General features: G+C 40.0%; 1 protein-coding gene and 1 long non-coding RNA gene across 10 annotated transcripts in view; one reads left to right on the top strand and one right to left on the bottom strand.

Annotated features, from left to right (window-relative positions):
• Acaca (acetyl-CoA carboxylase alpha) overlaps nucleotides 1–21,668 on the bottom strand; it is a 262,262-nt gene that overhangs the window by 182,156 nt on the left and 58,438 nt on the right. For 5 of the 9 annotated variants that reach the window (XM_039086752.2, XM_039086753.2, XM_063269785.1 and 2 more), the window contains 2 exons: nucleotides 15,106–15,152; nucleotides 11,237–11,486 (listed from right to left, as the gene is read on the bottom strand). In XM_039086752.2, coding sequence (XP_038942680.1) covers nucleotides 11,237–11,486; nucleotides 15,106–15,152 — 297 coding nt within the window. Of the gene's footprint in view, nucleotides 1–11,236; nucleotides 11,487–13,702; nucleotides 13,719–15,105; nucleotides 15,153–21,668 lie in introns of those variants that run through there. The other 4 variants (XM_039086758.2, XM_039086757.2, NM_022193.2 and 1 more) reach the window with 2 other exon arrangements.
• Nucleotides 4,417–15,271, top strand: LOC134480840 (uncharacterized). The gene is made up of 3 exons (XR_010055716.1): nucleotides 4,417–8,215; nucleotides 9,504–9,611; nucleotides 15,133–15,271. It is a non-coding gene; the product is annotated as an uncharacterized LOC134480840 (long non-coding RNA).

Genomic DNA, 21,668 nt, shown 5'->3' with positions numbered 1-21,668 from the left:
TGACTGAGATGATCACTGCACAAGTGTGCACATGTATCAAGATGACAAGTACTGTAATTTTTAAAGGGTAAATTTTAATATAGGTAAATTGTATCTCAACAAACCTGACTTCAAAAAACAAAACAAGATGATAAACAAACAAACAAAAACCCCCTCAGGCTAGGGAGATGGGTTGATGTTAAAAGCACTTTGCTGCTCTTACAGAGTACCTAGGTTCAGTTCCCTGCAGCCACAGAGTGGACACAACTGTCTCGACTCTGGTTGCAGGGGATTCAATGTATCTCTGGCCTCCATCGACATCTGTACACAAATGTGTACATACAGACTCACAGGCACACACATGCATATTAAATAACAATTAATACATAAGAAATTTTAATATCTTCCCAATAGCTCGGTAGGTGATTTTAAAGAAAGAGACAATGAACGTGAAGCCCCTAACTGCACAGACCATGCAAACTGGTAGGACCCTGCTTTGTGACTATAATTTAAGTTTAACGAGTACAACTTTGAGAGGCAAACAGAGGTAAGGTACAGCTGAAAGCAGAACTCACTAGGGAGCTCTCTGAGAATAAAGAAAATGTTCTCACATTAGGACCCTTCCATCTCTTCCTACGGTTCAATAGTTATCTCTTCTCCAGCCAAGCCATTAAATATTACTGAAGTTTTCCCTCTGAAGTGGTAGACCTACAGAGGCCAAGACAGGGTAAGCAATGAACAAAGAACACGAGGGAAACAGCAGTGCACTCAGGCATGGAGGACGGCAAAAGCAAGGCACCAGGTGAACAGAAAGCAACTAACTCCCTCCCTCCCTCCCTCCCTCCCTCTCTCCCTCCCTCCCTCCCTCCCTCTCTCCTTCCCTCACTCCCCCCTCCTCTCTTTCCCCCACCTCCAGCCCCCATTCCCGAGAGCTATTAGAGAATAAGAATCTAGGCAAAACACAAACAGAAAAAGCAAGGCGACAGAATGACACCTAAGAATCCCCAAGATGACAGTTAAAACTAAAGGGTAAATTGCTCCAAGAACGGGAGCTACTTCAGGATTTAAAGGGAGCAGATCGGCTGTTATGTCTGTGTACAGAGCTAAAAGTTATGAAAGCTACTGTTCTGGCTCGTGCACACAAGACAGAATGAGCTGCAAGTCAGGCACTCACACTAAAGCCCTAAGAAAACACAAGCCACGCTCTTTATCTCACCTTCTGCAGAAATCAGGATTACCACATGGTCCTACCACATCATTTCACATATCTTTCATCCAAATTCCGCATGAAAAATAAGGGTTTAGATATTCAGGGATAACTATGCCAGTTTTTATTCATTTCTTACAGAACAAAATCAGAGGCTGCAAAGGGTTCAGTAGTTAAAAGCCTTTGATGCTCTTGCAGAGAACCTGGGTTCAGGTCCCAGCACCTACAACCATCCGTAAGTCTAGTTCCAGGAATCTAATACGGTCTTCTGACCCCAACAGGCACCAGGCATGCAACCGATGCACATCCATACACACAGGGAAAACACTCAGACACATAGCATAAATAAATCTTTAACAATGTAAAGAACAGATTGGGGATTTAGCTCAGTGGTAGAGCGCTTGCCTAGCAAGCGCAAGGCCCTGGGTTCAGTCCCCAGCTCCGAAAAAAAGAAAAAAAAAATGTAAAGAACAAAACCCAAAGAACAGCCTGTCTTTTCTTATAGAATAAAGAAAAATTACCTAATATTTCCCTATAAATTCAAGCTAGGACTAGTGGTAGTTTTCAGGATATAAGCCGCCCAACTAAACCATCTAAAACTTACTTTTGAAGTATATAATATCGCTCTTTTTTTAATCTACAGAACCTTATGTATCAAAATAGAAAATGATGGGAGATTTTTCTTCAGATTTTGGTCTTATAAACATAACCACAGTCTTACCACCCCAACCATGCTCTGGTTGCTTCAACCCTAGGAGAGCAAGAGGTAGTGGGTAGGCCCTGTCTGCTTGTTTGGCTGCTTCAGTCACAGTAGATGGCCTCAAACTACAAATGTTTTGTCTACTTTGTCCTCAGTGTTTTCCCATTCCATCTATCCTCTTTCTTGCATTTTCTCCTTACTCATGGGTCACACAAATAAGTTGGTTTTCCAAAAGGACTCAGAGGAGTTGGGGGGGGGGGGGGGAGTCTAACCTGAATTGCTAGGAACAGCAGCTCTGCTTTAGCTACAGCAGAGGTTTCACCTTTGTTCTGAACGTCACCGGAGAAAGGCTCCAGTGCCCTTCCTGGCTGCCAGGGACACCTGACAGGGAGGACCCTGGGTAAAAGAAAACAACATTTACCACAACAACTAAGCCAAGAAAATAATGGGGTCACAAAACACAGAAGGAGGAGGGCAGCACAGCCAAAGTAGGTAATTTCTGATTTCCAATCAAAACAAATAATACTGATTAGTACTTTCCAAGAGGGGAAAAGGCAGGCAAGAAGGGGAGGGCCGACAAGCAGGAAGGATATATGCCCTAAAGAACTTTGAAAAAGTGAAAAGGGATTTCAGGTCTTCCGTGAAAAAAATTCAGGTCTAAGCAGTAAAACTAAGACCAAAACCCGATCATAAAGCATGGAGGTGGTACAAAAGAGACATGGAAAGACATGGGTAACCCTTTAAAAGGAAAGGGGATCTAGACAACATTTTGGACAAAGACAAGAGGTCCAACTCATTTTAAGCAGGAAAAGAAAATCCAGACTTAAAGGACTAGTGGGATGTACATATCACTTAGAAATTGAATTTGCCATAAAATTATAAATAATCAATGGTAGAATGTTACACAGCAGTTATTTTCCTGATGATACTGATTAAGCTGATACTCATGAGACTGCACCATTGTAGTAAGAGGGGCAATCTATGGGACAACAGCCTCCTGAGACAAATCCTCTGGATGGTAATAACTCATTGGAGTCAACCTGATTTGACTCTTGTGCCACAAGACAGTTTTTCCCTAAATGCTGGATGGTAACAGCCTAATAACCTTCCAGAGAAGACCTCCAGATCAGAAGTACACACATGACTGCAGTGCAGAGAGAAGACACGTGAAGATTAGAGCAAACTGAACAGATCTTACTCTCTTTTGGTTTTAGTTTTTGAGATAGGGTCTATGTAGCTCTGGCAGTCCTGGAGCTCACTATGTGGACCTGCTGGCCTAGCCTGGAACTCACAGATGCACCTGCCTCTGCCTCACCAGTGCCCAACTTTCTTAATCTAATGTACTGAGGTGGCCATGGCTGAAAAGCCTCCAGGGCTACCTGTCATGACCACCAGCCGTAATACAAAACTGCAAGCCCCAGGTAGCTCTCTCTGCCGTTGCTTCATCCCCTTTCTACCAGTGAAGGTGGCCAAGCATCCCACTCCACTAGAGAATGAAACTGCCACAGAGGAGTCCTTCTATCATTGAACATCTCCATATAAAAATGTCTCAGAAAGTGGCAACACATACCTTTAACCACAGCAGTCAGGAAACAGACAGCCAGACTGCTGTCTGAGGCTAGCCTGATCTAACAAGTTCTCAGCCAACCATGGTTAAATAGTGACACTCTATCTAGGAAAAAAAAGAAATGAATAAAGTAAAAGAGCCCATGTGTTGAAAATCTGGTCTCCACAGTGGTTCAAAGGGGAGCCTCTTAAGGTGGGGAGTGATTGTGCATCAAGCTCTGCCTCACCAGTGATGGATAAACTCACTGATGACATTACTGCAAGGTTGGAGGGGAGCTGCTAGACACATGTCCTTGAAGGCCGGATCTGTCCAAGGTCCCATCCTTTCCTTTGTCTCTTTCTGCTTCACAGGTCTGAGTTGACAGCTCTGACCCATCAGCCCTCTCCACCATGATATCGTTTGCCTCTGGCCTAAAAAATAGAACCCACCAACAATAACCTGAAACCCCTGACACTGTGAGCCACAAGAAACTTTGTTTATCTCTATATATTTGGTTGGGTTTTTTGGGGGGGGGAGAGGCCGGGGGGGGGGGGGCACTCACTGGCTGTCCTAGACCTTACTCTGTAGACCAGGCTAGCTTCAAATCCACAGATCCGCCTGACTCTGCATCTGTGCTGGGATTGAAGATGTGCACCACCACCACCATCACTAGACAATGTTTCTTCCCTTAAACTGCTCTTCTCAAATAGCTTGTCAGAGCAATAAAGGCAACACATAAGGCAGAAATGTGTGTGTGCTGTGTGTGTGTATATGTGTGTATGTATGTGTGTGCATATGTGTGCATGTGTTGTGTATGTATGTGTGCATGTGTGTATGTGCACATGTGTGTGTGCTCGTGTTTAGCTTTAAAAGATATTGCCAAATATAAAGTGGTTTTTATCGATTAATATTTTCACCAGTGGTGTGAGGATTTCCTGTGCTCTACATCTTTCTTGACATCCAATACTGGTGTTTTAGTTTTAGCCCTTGTGGTTGATATAAAAGTTTAACACAGCCAGATATAGCTACCTTTTAACCCAGCACTCGGGAGACAGAGGCAGGTAGTTCTGAGTTTAAAGCTAGTCTGGTCTACCGAGGTCGTTCCATGACAGCCAGGGCTACACAGAGACCCTACCTCAAAAACAAAACAAGCCAGAAGTCAGTTGTACCTATCACATGCCTGTCACCATCGTGCTGGGGGTGGAGGCATTGGAGACATTGGGTCTTGCTGGTTGGCAGGTTCAGGAAGAGACCTTGTCTCAAAGTAATAAGGCAGAGTGACATACAGGTTACTGTTATCTTTCTCTTGATTCTACACATCCACAGAAGGATGGAAGAATATACCCAACACACACTCATGTGCATACACCATACACACACACCACACACTCATGTACACATACACACACACAAATCACAATGAAAAACGGATTCATAATAAAAATATATTGTATCAAAACTTGAAGAATTTTAGTTGGACCTAATGGCTGAACAGAAAAATGAACAGACAATATGATAAAACAAATATAGAAAAAATGTTAGTGGTAGATTCTAGGAATTGAGCATTAAGTGCTCTCTGAAGAATCTTCTCACTTTGCTGAGTGTCTTAATCTAATTAAATTTGCTAAATATGGCAACTTTAGACACGTGTACTGAAGCTATATAAAATTAGTTGGCATTAAGGGAAACAGTGGAAGATACACAAGAATGCTATCTTTGAAACTTTTCTATAAATATAAAATTATTTAAAAATAAAGACTTTAAAATTAAGTTTTAATATATTTTAATAACATAAGAGATTGTTACATTAAAAACTCAGCTGTGTTTTTACTAGGACATCATTTTTAATAAAATTTACTGTTAGGTGGTAAAAAGTTAACAAAATATTAAATAGTGATTATTACTGGGTGAAATACTTGTCAAAGTTCTAACTTTTATAATGAACATACTATTTTTAATAATTTAAAAGTTTAAAACAATAAATGCACACATCACCTGTGTATTTATGCCAATGGAAAGATGTCAGGAAATGAACATATAAATATAGGAGGAATGTAAGATTAGGAAGAGAGCTTTACTGGTAACAATCACACAGCTTTACAGAACAGACTCCTGAGACTGAGATCCACACATGGTCACAGGCAGCTCCTGCTTTCAGAATGGAAAGGAGGGAGCGTAAGCGACAGAGAGAGCAGAATATCGCCCCCAGCAAGAGGACCACATCACCGATCTCATAATGATCTTCTCTGTCTACTCACTACTATAGTTCCATGGCAACTGGCAACCACAGAATATTAAGGAAAGATGCTGAAAGAAAATTTGGAGAGCTACTCGGGGAAGGAAGAAAACTCAGGCAAGCCAAATTCGACATGCTAAAGCAAAGGAAGACCTGCACACTAGAGCCAGCTCCCTTTGTCAAAGTTTGACACAAATGAGGAGGGGAAAGGCATGTGATTTACTAATGTGTATTCTCAGTGTAAGAACTCTAAATGGGGGGTTGGGGATTTGGCTCAGTGGCGCAAGGCCCTGGGTTCGGTCCCCAGCTCCAAAAAGAGAAAAGAAAAAAAAAAAAAAATAAAAAGAACTCTAAATGGATGGTCCTTTCAACACTAAATAGCCAACTTTTTTTTTTTTTAAGATTTATTTATTTTATGTGAGTACACTGTAGCTGTCTTCAGACACACCAGAAGAGGGCATCAGATCTCATTACAGATGGTTGTGAGCCACCATGTGGTTGCTGGGATTTGAACTCAGGACCTTTGGAAGAGCAGCCAGAGCTCTTAACCGCTGAGCCATCTCTCCAGCCCAATAGCCAACTTTTATGCAAAAGACTTACAAAGGTTCCTGGTCAAAACATTTTATCAAGCCAGGCATAGTGGCACAAGCCTGTAAACCTGGCATTTAGGAAAGGCAATATGATCAAGTATTCAAAGGCAGCCTGGGCTACACTGTAATTTCAATAGCATGAGTTTCATAATAAGACCCTGCTTCAAAACCAAAACAAGAAAATCATCTCAAATAAGGGTCTCTTGAAAGTAAAATCATTCCAGCACTTAGGAGCTCATGGGGGGACATATTTTTTTTAATTGAAGGCCAACATGGGCTACATAATAAGGCCATGTCTCACATATAAATAAGCATTTGAACCACGTTATATTGGGTGTGGCACATTTTATATTCCTGAAAGCTATTATTTATCACCAGGCTTTAATGAAGTCATTAAACCGATTAAAGTCATAAAACACAAGGAGTTTAAGGTGATACTAAAAAGGAATTTTTATTTCTTTCTATGCCAAACAAAAATAGTTTAGCTTTAACTAAAAAAAAAGTTCTGTTGGGGCTCTAGAAAGATAGCTCAGTGGTTAAGAGCACTGACTGCTCTTCCAGAGGTCCTGAGTTCAATTCCCAGCAACCACATGGTGGCTCACAACCATCTGTAATGGGATCTGATGCCCTCTTCTTTTTTTTTTTTTTTTTAAGATTTTATTTATTCATTTTATATATGAGTACACTGTCACTGTCTTCAGACACACCAGAAGAGGGCATCAGTTCTCATTACAGATGGTTGTGAGCCACCATGTGGTTGCTGGGATTTGAACTCATGACCTCTGGAAGAGCAGTCAGTGCTCTTAACCACTGAGCCATCTCTCCAGCCCCTGATGCCCTCTTCTTGTGTTGTAAAGACACCTATAGTGTACTCATGTAAATAAACTAAATAAATCTTTTTAAAAATAGTTCTATTATTCATAGATTTTAATGAAAATGGTCATCTTCATCATGAAAATGAAACTGACCACATTATTAGTGTTAAAGGAAATAGCAAAATGGTGTCTGCCACTGCTCAGCTACAGGGTGGAGAATATAGTGTCTCCCTTTCTTTTTTCTTACACCAAACAATATCACCAATCACACGAATATTACCATAAATTATTAACTTCTTCTCAAACAAGTCCCTGGTCACTCCTAGGAAAGGTAGGGTACAAGAGTTGGGTGGTAATATAATTAAGAAATTTAAGCAGGGCCAGATGTGGTTCATAAAATCCTTAACCTGACCATTCAGTATTTTAACCATATTACTTTAAGGTGTTGAATATAAAACTGAGATGGAGTTTCAAATATAAACATGAAGTAGGTTTAAGACTCTCAGTACCTTAGGTGGTTAAAGACCAAAATCTGGGAGATACCTTGCTTATAATTGGACTTTAACCAGGAATTCGGGATACTAGCTTGAACAACTGTTTACAATCTTGTTTGACTGATAACAGGAATTGACATCGTGTGGTTCGTTTTAAGTACAAAACAATGTGACCTTAAGTGGCATCAGAGAAACTACTAAAACTAAAACTAGATGCCACCACATTGCATGTCAGTTACTAAAGTTAGGATGTATACACTTAGTCTTCTAACAGTCTTTCTTCTTAATTAATTCTGTTCGACTAATTAACGGCTTTCAGAGATCTATCAACCTAACTACAGCTGCTAAGCCCAGGTTGACCTTACTTAATAAGAAGCCTAAACAGTTCTTCAATGAAACTTGCCTGGTCCCATCAGGTTCTAACTATTCCTTAAGCTCTTGTTTTCAAGTACTTGGGTGACTGATAAAGCCCTTGGTGACGCATGTCTTCTTCTCCATCCCTAGAAAAGTCTACTTTCTATCCCAGCTCATCCATCAGACCGCTAAAGTCTTTACTTAGAAATGAAGCTCACAGTCATCATTCCACTTTGTTTCAGAGGCCTCTAGTTAACTCGTGAGGAATGGGCGTCTCCTTAACCTCTATCAAGGGTAAGAGATCAGGATAGTCATTCCACAAGTTGCCTGTAAATTCGACCAGTTTCTACTTAGTATTCCAAGAGTGAAAGCAGGGCCTGAATCATCATCATTATTTTTCTGAGAGGAAATGAGTTCAAGGAAAAATTGTGGATCACCAATGATCACATTCAATTTAATTAGCACAGATATCACTGAAGTCTTTCCATCAAAGAAAGAACTTAAATTACTCCCAAAGACACTGGCATAGCCACAGATAAAATGGATGGAGGAAGAAAGCTTGCTCTGTTTGGAACACTAGCTAAGAAGCCAATGGAAAGTGGCCTCTGCCCAGGCTGCTGATCACACTCCTGCCCACGAGCAACCAACATGAGAGCTGTGGCAACAATAAGCATGCAAGACATTCTCAGGCAGTCATGCCACTGGCCACACGGCCTCTGCCTGACAGCCACGGCCTTGGGAATGGCTTGGCACCTACACACTGCCTCAGAATATCATCAGCTGAGTTTCCTGTAATAGCATTTATTGCATCATTGCCAAACTCAACGTCCTAATTCAACAACTGAACACGATGTTTTATACAAAATTAAGTTAAACGAATTTCTCAAAGAGCCATGTGACTTCAAAGATTTAGCATGAAGCTAGTCTTTCTTAATAGAGGACTATGACATTTTGAGACTTATCCTTGGTTGTACGGGAAAATGTACTACATTACAAAAGTTGTGATGGTAGTGGTGTTGAGACAAGGTCTCCCTATGTAGTCTTTCTTGTATGTCCTGGAACTCACTATGTAGATCAGGCTAGCCTCAAACTCACAGAGCTCTGCCTACCTGCCCGCCTCTGCCTCCCAGGTGCTGGGATTAACGGCATGAATGCTACCACATCCAGACCTATTGCAAAACTTTTAGTACGTCTGTCCTCCAAATGTGACTGGTCTCAGGAGTTCACAACTCCCATACACTCCCAGATGACTTTGAGGGGAAAGGTATTACCCGTACTCACCCTAAGGGTCAACCTAAGTTAGTCATAAAGCAGCAAAACATGTTTACATAAAGTCTTAAGTTCTAGTCCCTCATGCTAATGCTTCCTTTTGACCCCAGGTTAGATATAACACTTTGTTCATTCACTCTAGAAAGCCAACCTTATCAGAAACACTTACAAAAGCTTTTTTTAAAAAGAAAAGAGAAGAGAAGAAAAGAATAGGTTGTAAGGTCAGGCAATCAGAGTAAAACAATTACAAAAATTCAACAGGGACATTTGAGTTTGAATTCTCAACCTTAACCAAGTTATTTTCCCTCATCAGACCTCAGTTTTCTTACCTACAAAAACAAGAGCATCTGGCTCATCCGGCAAGGTAGTCTGCCTAATCACAGTGATCAGGACGCTAAGCCAGGACAAACCCACGTTTAAGGTAAGCCTAAGGAATAAGGTATCCTGGGTTGGGGATTTAGCTCAGTGGTAGAGCGCTTACCTAGGAAGCGCAAGGCCCTGGGTTCGATCCCCAGCTCCGAAAAAAAGAACCAAAAAAAAAAAAAAGGAATAAGATATTCTGTGCTGATGATACTTAAATATAGCACTAAAACTTTAGGTAAGGTATCTGCTTCACTGCAAGTCCCAGGAATCATGAAATAAAACATAACTAAGTTGCTTTACTCTTCTGACCTCCACATAGCTTAAATGGGAATGATTATTAATGTATACTAACCGCCTAATTTTACAGAAGCTACGATTTCAAAAGCCCCACAGATAACAACAAATAATTACAGAATGGAGTTTCACTGCAGAACCAATATCTTCAGTATATAAAAAGAAGTCTAATTATTTTATGACCCATTAATAACAGACTATCAAGATAATAACAGTAGCAGCACCTACCCTAATTTGTGTTTATCTAGGTTAGAACTACAATTTTACAATACATTAGAATTATCTAGGTAACATTTTGATTTTGGTTTTTTTACTACATAGTCTCTGTGTGTTCAAATTTCTAGGGATGAGGATAATTTCCTAAAGTTTACTCACATAATATTTGATCCAAAATCTTTAAACCTAAGAACTGAAAAGCAAATGACTAAACTAGTTATCTAATCAGCCATCAATCAAAGGATGTGGTGGTTTATACCAGTACCCCAGCAGTCCAGTAACTCTAGCACTCCTAAGACCAGGGAAGCAAGATTACGAGTTTAATGTCAGTCTGGGCTGGGCTACATAGTGGGTTTGAGGCCAGCCTGAGTTACATGAGGCCCTGTCAAAACAAAACAGATTTCTTTACCATGAGTGAGGTAGCACCTCTAATACTAACGCTAAGAAGGTAGAGTCAAGGGGCTGGAGAATTAGCTCAGTGGTAGAGCGCTTACCTAGGAAGCGCAAGGCCCTGGGTTCGGTCCCCAGCTCCGAAAAAAAGAACCAAAAAAAAAAAAAAGAAGGTAGAGTCAAGAGGATCAAGAATTCAGGCGTTTGGAGTGACATCAGACCCAGTTTCTAAAACAAAATATCCATAGGCACTGTGCATAGTTCCAGCACTAAGGAAGCAAAAGCAGGAAGGTTTCAACAAGCTTCAGTCTGTTCTATATAGGAAGTTCCAATCCAACCGGAGATAATAGAACTGTGACTCAAAACACAAACAACAAAACCATACGGGCTAAGGATGAAGATCAGTGGTTAAGCGTTCACCTAGCATTTAGCATGTATAAGGCCCTAGGTTCAATTGATAGCACTGATATGGGGGGGGGGGGGGACCAGACTAAAAATTTGGCCATGTCTGCAAAAGTTAGGACATCATTAATCAAAGTACTACAAAAGCTGAAATTCTTCAACCTAACTCTCCTTCCCTGGGTCATATTGAAGGACCTAGTATATATAAAGTGTGGAAAACGGAGAAAAAAATACTCCCTAGCCTGAAAAGTGCACCATTTCCTAGTCATAGAAGATGGGCCAGGTGAAAGGAGGTGAAATTAATATATTCTTATTCCTTGTAGAACATAAGCAGTGAAAATAACAGATTAAACACATTAACCATGAAGCAACTCTTCTCACCTCATGTGAAAGGCCAAACCATCCTGTAAGGCAGAGATTCCCAAATCAGAAAGTGTATCTGAGCTGACAGAGGCTGGTGACAGGGAGCCCTCCTTCTCCTCTAGGTCCAGCTTTACCAGGTTACTGATCTCATCTTCTGAGTTGTCTTCAGACACGGACCCAATTATGAATCGGGAGTGCTGGTTCAGCTCCAGGGTTTTGGCCAACGGAGATGGTTCATCCATTATTCTTTCGAAATAAGCTCTCAGAGCTGCGGAGGAAATGAAGAGAAGAGTAGGTCATAAGCAATAACCTATAGGTGAGGACATGCAAGAAAGTAACATATAGCCACAAGTGGCTTGGAAACAAGTCTAAGTCTGAGAACTGCCTTCCCTAGCTATTCTTTTTTGATTTTTGTTTGTTTTGTTTTTTAAAACAGGGTTTGTCTCTGTAACAGCCTTGACTGTCCAGGAACTCACTCTGTAGACCAGGCTGGCCTTGAACTCACAGAGAACCACTTACCTTTGCCTCCGGAGTGCTGGGACTAAAGGCTCCATGGCTATTCTATTCCCATACATTTGTTTCCTCCAAGGGAGGAAAAGAGAGATCGCAGTAACTATGATTATAAATTACAAGTTTTAGAAGTATTTCTCACAGTCTATAAGCATTACCCATCTCTTCACTAGTCCAGTGATCCTGGGATAATTCTATCAATGGGAGGGAGCCCTTTACTGTAAGCCAAAGCTGTTGTGAGACTGAGTCATCTGCAACGCCATGGGTAATGAAGGCTAAGATTTTAGCAAGAGTGGCAACTGCTTGAAACTGGATGGTTAAACTACATAATGATCCCCTGGCTCCAAAAACCATACAATGAAAAGCTATGAATTTTACTAAGCATACATATTTAAAGTAAAAAATTAAACAGAAAACCCTTGTGTGAACATGGTTATTTTTTTAACTGCTTATTTTAAAAATCTTCCCCCAAATGTCTATTTTTGTTGTGAAATTCTGTACACAGAAATGGTAGAGGGAGCCAATCTAGCACCAAATTTTAAATCTGTACTCAAAATGGTCGATGTGTCATCTCAAACTCCATTTTTCTAGATGCAGGATCTTACTAGACAAGATTAGTAGCTAATGAACAAACTTAACCAAAAATAGTTACCAGTTCAAAGCCCCACAACAAAAACAAAACAAAAAACAAACAAAACAGAAAAACAAACACCACACTAAGCTAAAAGTACCCTTTCCCTTCAAAATACTTATTTTAAAAACTTTAAATCGGGGTTGGGGATTTGGCTCAGTGGTAGAGCGCTTGCCTAGGAAGCGCAAGGTCCTGGGTTCGGTCCCCAGCCCCGGAAAAAAAAAAAAGAAAAAATAAATAAATAAATAAATAAAAACTTTAAATCATGGTATGGTGGCACATGCCTTTGATCCCAACACACAAGAGGCAGAAGCAAGCGGATCTCTGTGAGTTCCAGGATGGCCAAGGCTGTAAATCTATCTACATGTCAACTTGGTACTAAATAATACGTGGCTTAACCAATTACTTTTATTCAGAAAATGGTTCTCAATCCTAATTTTAAGGTGTTCCGAGTTATAGCACTATCAGAAAACAATTTATTGATAATTTTATATGCTATAATCCACTATCAAAAATAAAAGTATATGGAGCAGTGTTTGATCATATCAAACAAAAGAGGTCAATGTTTGGTACGGTGTGGTAATAGTTTTGAGGATTTTTTTTTTTAAGATTTATTTTATATGGGAGTACACTGTTGCTGTCTTCAGACACTTGGAAGAAGAGGGCATCGGATCCCCATTAGAGATGGTTGTGAGGCACCATGTGGGTGTTAGAAATTGAACTCTGGAAGAGCATTCAGTGCTTTTAAGCACTGAGCCACCTCTCCAGCCCACTCCCCCCCCTGCCCCCTTTTTTTGATTCTGAGGATTAAAGGAAGACCTTCACATGTAAAGCAGGTGCTCTACCATTGAGCAATACCCCAGTCCTCTTCTACCTTTGTTTGTTTGTTTGTTTGTTTTGAGATAGTCACACCAAATTGCTCAGGCTGACCTTGAACTTGCTCTGTGGACCAGGCTGACTTTGAAAGGTGATCTACTGAGCAGCCTCTGAGGTATGGGGATTACATATCTCTACCACCAGACCTGACTCAGTTTTTAAATGTTCGGATGGTGGTGAGTATGCGAAAATTACACATTCACCATTCTTTTGGTATGATTTATAAGTCAGAGTTTATCTGTTTAGAGGCAAAATAATATTTTCAATTGTTAGGACAGTAAGGTTCCCAAAATGTTATTCCTGGACCTGGGAGTTGCTACTAGAGAATTTGTAATAGTGTGAATTCTTTTTTTTTTTTTCTTTTTTTCGGAGCTGGGGATCCAACCCAGGGCCTTGCGCTTGCTAGGCAAGCGCTCTACCTCTGAGCTAAATCCCCAACCCCTAATAGTGTGAATTTTTGGGCCTACCTTAAACCAACTGTTTCAAAAGACACAAAGCTTAAAAATCACTGTGCTGCAAGAGAAAATAACAATAACAAACTGCCAGGAATACAAAATATATAGATGAAAATAAGAGAAAAAACTGTGAACATTCTGGAACAGAGCTGAAGAATACTTAGGCTAACTTTTATTTTTAAAACTAGCATTAATAAATACATACAGAAGTGAGACAATGGTGAAGAGGTCTAGAGGGAGGGGCAGAGGAGAACAAGACAGGATAGCATAGAGGGAAGGAAGACAAAATATCGCTTTTTTCTGCTAGGTAGAATCTAGACTTAAACATATCTTTATGTATATATACTACATATATATGAAATGTAAATAGAAAATGAATATTTAAGGTGAGGAAAGGGACCAAGAAGGGTGGGAAGAGGGACTGGGAGGGGCAGTGCAAGGGCGAATGGAAAGGAACAAAACAAAAACATATTTAAACTGTTTCAATACCCAGCAATGGAAAAAATTGTCTATATTTATTATACACTTGCACTGCAATATTGTATTTCTTTTTTTTTTTTTTAAGTCTCCAAATTGTATGGAGTTCAGTCAATAGATAAATCATTAGGAGAAAGGGGGAGTTAGGGAACAACAGAAAAGGAAAAAGACAGTCCAACACACTGACCACTTTAAAAATAGTAAACGATACAGCAAGTGAAGAGAATGAAAAAAATAAAGGCTGGTCAAGGTTTTGGAGAGGAGAGGAAGAGACAGCGTCTCAAGCTTCTACAGCAGAGAATGACTTGCCTCGACCTCCCAGCAGCAGGGATGACAGGAGTGCACCTCCACACCTGCCTTACAGCTGCTGCCTTCACAGGGGAGCGAAGGCACACATTCTAACATAATCTGACTGAAAGCTGATGGTCACAAAAATAAAATTTATGAGAAAGAAAAGAAGGTCAGCATTAGTAAAATACAGGCCCTGGGCCGATGAATGAAAGGCCCAGCACAGCCAGCTCCACTGTCCTCTCCTTTGGGCCAGTACTCAGGCAGCCTTTTCTAAGGGCTGCGTAGACTGGAAGCAGCCTCGTCTAATGCCTGCCCCCTGGTAAGCACCTGTACAGAACACTGCTCCCCCTCACAGGCATGCACGCCACCAGAAAGGGAGGTCATGCCTGGAAAATCACTGAGTAGCCATCCAGACACTCTAGAAGCTATCACAGCCTGTCCCACTTCCATTGATTCCAGTCCTAAATTAGAGAGAAGGTAGTGGGTCACCACCATTGTCATTGTCAGTCTCCCTGGTCACTTGGGTCACTCACCCTACGTCTGCCAATATTCTTTGTGGAAGACAACAGAAACCCATAGTTTAACATCTCAGCACATGAAAACTTTTACTACATTGTAAACATAAAAGAGTATTATTTGAAACTGACCTCTTATAATTCTTATTGTCTCAGCAGATATCCGCCTCCAAAAAGAACTAAACAAAGAGAAAAATGGAGATTTGAAGGTTGCTTTTTGTTTGTTTTTTTATCCCAATTTCATCTCAATTCCAGTTCTACTCAGTGCAGTACAAAAATAGTAAAATTCAAAATATTATGTTTTCTGGTAAATATTACTTAACTTCAAGCATAAAGTTCAGTAGTTTTTTATGTAATGATTTAACAAAAACATTTCACATTCAAAAACTTTATTATTTCTAAACATATCAAACAGTGATTCAACCTTATTTCATAAAATAGCTTTTCTGAAAAAACTATATTTGAAATAAATGCTTTACAACACTTATTACTTCTAACATTTTATTAAAAATAAGGCAACAGAGAGAAAATAACTTCATTTTCTAGAACTCAGATTGAGTATGTTTACAAATGGTTATAAGCATTACAAAGACTAGAAGCCAGAGAGAGGGCAACATTCCCATTATCCTAAGTCCTTAAACTCTAAAGAGCCAAAAAAGTGTACTCCCCTAATCCTAGGTCTGCTTCTCAGCTAACAACTTAAAAGTATCCAGGGAAGAAAGTCTCCATTTTGATTATGTATAAGAAACACCCAGAAACTTTGCAAAATTACCCGTGTGCAGTGGGACCTCTGGCCTATGCCTGCAAGCTTAGCATTTGAGAGGTAGCAGAAGACGATCAGGAGGTCCAGAAGTTCAAAGTTACCCTTGGTAACACACAAATATCTAGTCCCAGCCTGGGCTATATGAAGCCCTGTCTCAAAAAATTAATTAATTAATTAAAAATAATAAATTAAAAATAAACAACCTGGGAGGTGGTGCCATACATGTTTAATCCTAGCACTCAGGAAGCAAGGGCAGGTAGTCAGCCTGGTCTACAAAGCAAGGTTAAATCCCAGAGTCCACACAGCAGGTTGTCCTCTGACTCCACAGGCATGCTATGGTTTGTACACACACAAACCCCAATAAAATAATGTTTTGTTTTGTCTTGTTTTGTTTTGTTTTTTTCTTTTTTTCGGAGCTGGGGACCGAACCCAGGGCCTTGCGCTTGTTAGGCAAGCGCTCTACCACTGAGCTAAATCCCCAACTCCAAAATAATGTTTTTTTAAAAAGCTCAGTGAAATGTACTTGCCACCAAGCCTGAAGACCTGAGTTTGATCCCTTGGACCCACAATGGTAAAAGGACTCCTGAAAATTGACTTACACACACACACACACACACACACACACACACACACACACACCCCTCTCTCTCTCCTTCACCCCTGTGTGTCTGTTACTCTCTTTCTTGTCTCTGTCACACACACACACACACACACACACACACACACACACAGAGTTGGCGCCCACAACATAGATATCAATACACTAAATAAATAAATGTATTAAAAAATTAAGGAGTTTTTTTGTTAAATGTCTACAGTTACCCAGATATCAGCAGGAAAAGTACTAAGTAACTCAGTAAATCCACAAAGCCAAAAACCACAGCAAAATCTCCAAAACATTTCACCTATGCACATGAAAGAACTACGTGGAAAGAACTGAGCTTCTGTTTCAGAAGCTTCAGGTCATTCCATGCCCCCCAATCTCATGAGGCCAGTACAAGCCTAACAAAAGGCCAAAGGTCTGGTTCTCCAGAAAGGGTCAGTTTCTAGACTGGAGAACACCAACAAGAGTAAAAGGCACTCTTAACCATACACAGGTTGGATACATTAGGTAAACATACCAAGACCTCACAAGATCTTTTGCAGAATCTGAACAGCTGATGCACTGGGGTGGGTAGGGTGGATGTGTTAGATACTAAAGGGACCTTACGCTCTTAACACACTGTCCTTCGATGCAGCTAACAGTCAGTAAGGCTCACTCAAATTATCACAAGCTCCCATCACCTCTTCCATCCACCTTCTAAAATATAAGCAGGCAGTTAAGTACTACCAGATGTCTGAAAACGTATCCAAATAAAAGAATCGAGAACAAATAACTACTTGTAAAATCAAAAAAACATATAACCAAAGATTATAAAAAAGCAAAATATAACTATGGCAATAAAATAAAAAGATAGGACTCAAAAAAAAAAAAAAAAAAAAAAGATAGGACTCAATTCCATCTCTGTTACTTCCTCCAGTCCCAAAACCTTAGTCAATCCATGAGAAAACACTACACTAGTTTGAATTGAGGGTCTATAATATAAATGCTGATCAGGCTTCAAACTTGAAAGTCATTGGGAAAGGCTAAAAACCTTCGTAAAGAGAGTACATAACCACCAAACGCAATGCAGTATCATGGCTTAGCTAGCCGACAGGAAAACTCTATGTGGTAGGAGGGGTAAAATCTGAAAAATGTCTGCAGCAAGCAATACTCTACGAAAAGAATTTCCACTGCTTCTCTTGTGTGTGTGTTGGGACTAAACAACCCAGTGCCCCAAAGGCTGGGCAAATGTCCTGTCAGTAAGTACACCCACTCTCCAGTGTTAACTTCCTGGGTTTGATAAAGGGACTGTGACCACACGAAATGTTTGTACTGAGTGAAGCTTAGTCAAGAGTGTGCAGAGCGCTCTGTAGAATATTCCCACTCAAGTTTTCTTTAAGTCTAAAATTACTACCTAAGAAAGTCAAACTCTAAAGAGCTATTGTTGTTAGCCCAAGACATCTAAGAGAAAATACTACACATGCAAAACACAAATGGCAAGCTTCTTAAAGAAATATTCAAAAATAAGAAATATACAGGATGTGGAGCCCAGGAGGCTCACAACCAAGTTCAGGGCTAGCCTTGACTACACAAAAAAACTCTGTCTCAGCAAAACAAATACAAAAAAAACAAAAAACTAGAAATGGTTCCTTTTTTTTTAACTACTTTATCTCATTGTTAATCTCAGGCTGATCTCAATTTTGTGAACTCAAATAAGTAATCTCATATTTAAGTTTACATTAAAAAATGAATATTATTTGTTACAGTTTGTTCACTTGTTTGTGGTCACATACGTGTGTGTGTGTGTGTGTGTGTGTGTGTGTGTGTGTTAAAGGACAACCTGAGGGAGACAGTTCTTCCTTCCACTACTTGGTCCTCAGGTTGAAACTCAAGCCCCCAGGCTTGGCCACCATCTCACTGGCCCAGAAATAATTCTTAATACTTAAAAATAGGAAATGAATAGGTAGTAAGCAAATTTTTTAAATAAAAATATGTAAAAACATGACTGTGGATCACACCACTCCCCAACAAAATATACGAATATTTTTAAAATTTAAAATTAAAAATATAATCTCAGCAATAAAAAAGCTTATCACAAAAAGATAAAAGCTACAACTATGTAATGTATTCATGAATCAGAAAAAGGAGATAAACAATAAGAAATAAGGAAAGTTAAAGAGCCTACTAAAAAGGCCAATTATGGAAAACAGCTCCCAAAAGAACAAAATCAAGGGGGATATATATATATATATATATATATATATATATATTTATATTTCAATTAAAAACTTCCCAGTGTGAGAGACTTTTAGATTAAGAAGGTCCACTAATAAGCTGTATGTGTAGTTCCATGGTGGAGCCCTTGCTGAGTACCCGTGAAGCCCTGAGTGTTGAATCCCCAGATAGAGGTGAGGGAGGGAAGGAAGGAGGAAGGGAGGGAAGGAAGGAGGAAGGGAGGGAGGGAGGGAAAGAAAGAGAGAGGGAGAGAGAGGAAGAGAGAGAGAGATGGAGAGAGAGAGAGAGGGAGAGGGAGAGGGGGAGAGAGAGAGAGAGAGAGAGAGAGAGAGAGAGAGAGCAAGTTCATATAATACCTATCACAAAAAGAACACAAGAGAAAATTCGATAAATTTCCAGAGAGGAGAAAAAGTGTCTTCATACAAATAAGCAAGAATCAGAGTGCTGGTAGGCCATCTGTGGCAGGCTTTTGATCTTAGCTACTCATGAAGCTGAGGCAAGACAATATAAAGTGTAAGGCCTTCCCTGAATTACAGTGAGTTCCGAGTACAGTTAGACACTATCTCACGTTTTTACAAAAGCCCAGACCTGGTGCTGAACACTTTCAATCCCAGCGGGCATGAATTCCTGTGAGGCTGAGGCTAACTTGGTCTACACAGTAATTTTCAGGACAGCCCCCTGTCTCCAAAAAGGAAAAAAAGAAAAAGAAAAAGGTATTACTGAGATGAGTAAGAAATCTTAAATGGAAATATAAATCACATATTTCTATATGTCAAATGGGGGAAGGGGACACAGTAAGTGATTGAACCAGAAAATGTCCTAATTATTAGAAGAAATAAGCAGAAGTGTGTACGGGTTCTTTGGCTTAGTCTGAAATGACTCACGACAAGTAATATACACACAACAGAGAGCAACAGAGCAAATGGGACAAAACATTAAAAATCGATGAATCTAGACCAAGGGAACATTGATACTTATTGCATTATTCGTTGTAGGCTGAAAATTTTTAAATAAAATGTTAAAAACTATTTTCTTCCCATGTATTCTCTCTCAAGATGCCACTAAAGAATATTCCCCAAAATACCAAGGGAAAATACCAAGAGTGTGGAAGATGTGCAGCATGAATTCTCCTGCAGCAGAAAAGACGGGAAAGAGACTCCCTAGGGTGGTAGTGAAGAGGGAGCCCAGGATGACCATTAAGTGCCAGATCCAAGGGGCAAGCGATTTAGGCTGGAGTTAGCCAAGAGTCTGAGCTCATATCGGTGTTCTGAAAGAGTGAGAAAACTTGTGAAGAGTTAATGCATGGTAAACTCACAGAAAGCTAACAACAGAAATAAAGACCGTTATTACCTCCAAATAAATAATTGTACAGGATAGACTGAATCCTGTACAGAATTTACACATTCATAATATAAACTTCCTGATGAAAATAAGACTGTGGTCTATTATAAGATGTCAATAGGCAATGCTTACTATTGGTGAGCATTTAGATAACTAAAATATTATTCACATATTAGCACTGTATGTCTTACTATGTAACTGACTCTTAAGTCATCTTGTGGATGAAGATGAGAAAAATTATTCTCTCTTTAGAGTTACACCACCCAGTATCACATAATGCTGTGTAAATACCAGGCTTTGATGGGTTGTTATAAGGTTAAAAAACTAGGAGACATGGACTAAGTATTTATTTCAAATAGTATCCTTTGAAAACCTAATGCATTTCCACTTTTGAATTTAAAAAGCCCTGAAATATTTCAAAGGACAGCATCTAGAGAGTGTTCTGACAATCTGGGTATCCCAATTATCTCAGAGTCTCAAGGACTGGAAGACTTCCTTAAAAAAACACTGCTAGGGTGCACCTTTAATCCCAGCATTTGGGAGGCAGAGGCCAGCCTGGTTTACAAAGTTCCAAGATAGCCAAGACTCCACAGAGAAACCTTTCCTCAAAAAACAAACAAAAAAATGTTGCTTAGCTAGGTATGTGTTTGAGGCCAGTCTGTGCTATGTAAGATCCTATCTCAAATAACAGTAACAACAAATAAACAAAGACACACAGACAGACAGACAGACAGGCAGGCAGGCAGGCAGGCAGCTAGCTGGGGGAAGAAAGACAGATCACTGGTTAAGAGTACTTGTTCCACAATCATAGAAACCAAAATTAAGATCCCAACACCCATGTAACTAGCTGAGAGTCTCTGAAAACATCTACAACCACAGCTCTAAGGATTACTGGACAAGGATGACCTGTTGCCTGGATAAGCCCCAGGCTTGCTTCCAGACTAGGCCACCTGGGCCTCAGGGTCAGGGATAGACAGACCCTCCTAAGGTATAAGCAAAAACGGATAGTAAACACCAGACACCCTCTTCTGGCCTCCACACATGCATAGATAAGTAAATATTTTTTTTTTAAGATTTATTTATTTATTATATATAAGTACACTGTAGCTGTCTTCAGATATACCAGAAGAGGGCATCAGATCTCTTTACAGATGGTTGTGAGCCACCATGTGGTTGCTGGGAATTGAACTCATGACCTCTGGAAGAGCAGTCGGGCGCTCTTAACCGCTGAGCCATCTCTCCAGCCCCCAGTAAATATTTTTAAAATACATTGACTTTTATGGTTGTTCCCATGTCTTCTAGATCTATAAGGCACAATATCATTGGAGAGCTAGAGCAAGAAAAATATTTATAGGTTAAGGCAACTTTCCTAATTCTTTGGAGTTAAACCTCTCCCTAAAATTACATAGGAAGTTATAAAGTGAAGATTAAGAACTGCCTAGGGGGCTGGAGAGATGGCTCAGAGGTTAAGAGTACTGTCTGCTCTTCTAGAGGTTCTGAGTTCAAATCCCAGAAACGACACGGTGGCCCACAACCATCTGTATTGAGATCCGATGCCCTCTTCTGGCCTGCAGGCATAGATACTGGCAGAAAGCTGTATGTTGTATACATAATAAATAAATATTGGAGGAGGAGGAGCAGGAGGAAGAAGAGGAAGAGGTTCCTACTGAGAACATAACTCAGTGGTAGAGACAACATGAGGCCAAAACTAAAACCAAATAACTCCTAAAACTTAGTTGCCTATGAAACATTAGATCAGATGGTGAAATACCT

The sequence above is a fragment of the Rattus norvegicus genome, chromosome 10 (genome assembly GCF_036323735.1).
Source record: "Rattus norvegicus strain BN/NHsdMcwi chromosome 10, GRCr8, whole genome shotgun sequence".
Taxonomy (NCBI): domain Eukaryota; kingdom Metazoa; phylum Chordata; class Mammalia; order Rodentia; family Muridae; genus Rattus; species Rattus norvegicus.
Note: the sequence above shows the minus strand (reverse complement) of the source record. Positions and strands in the feature narration are given on the sequence as shown.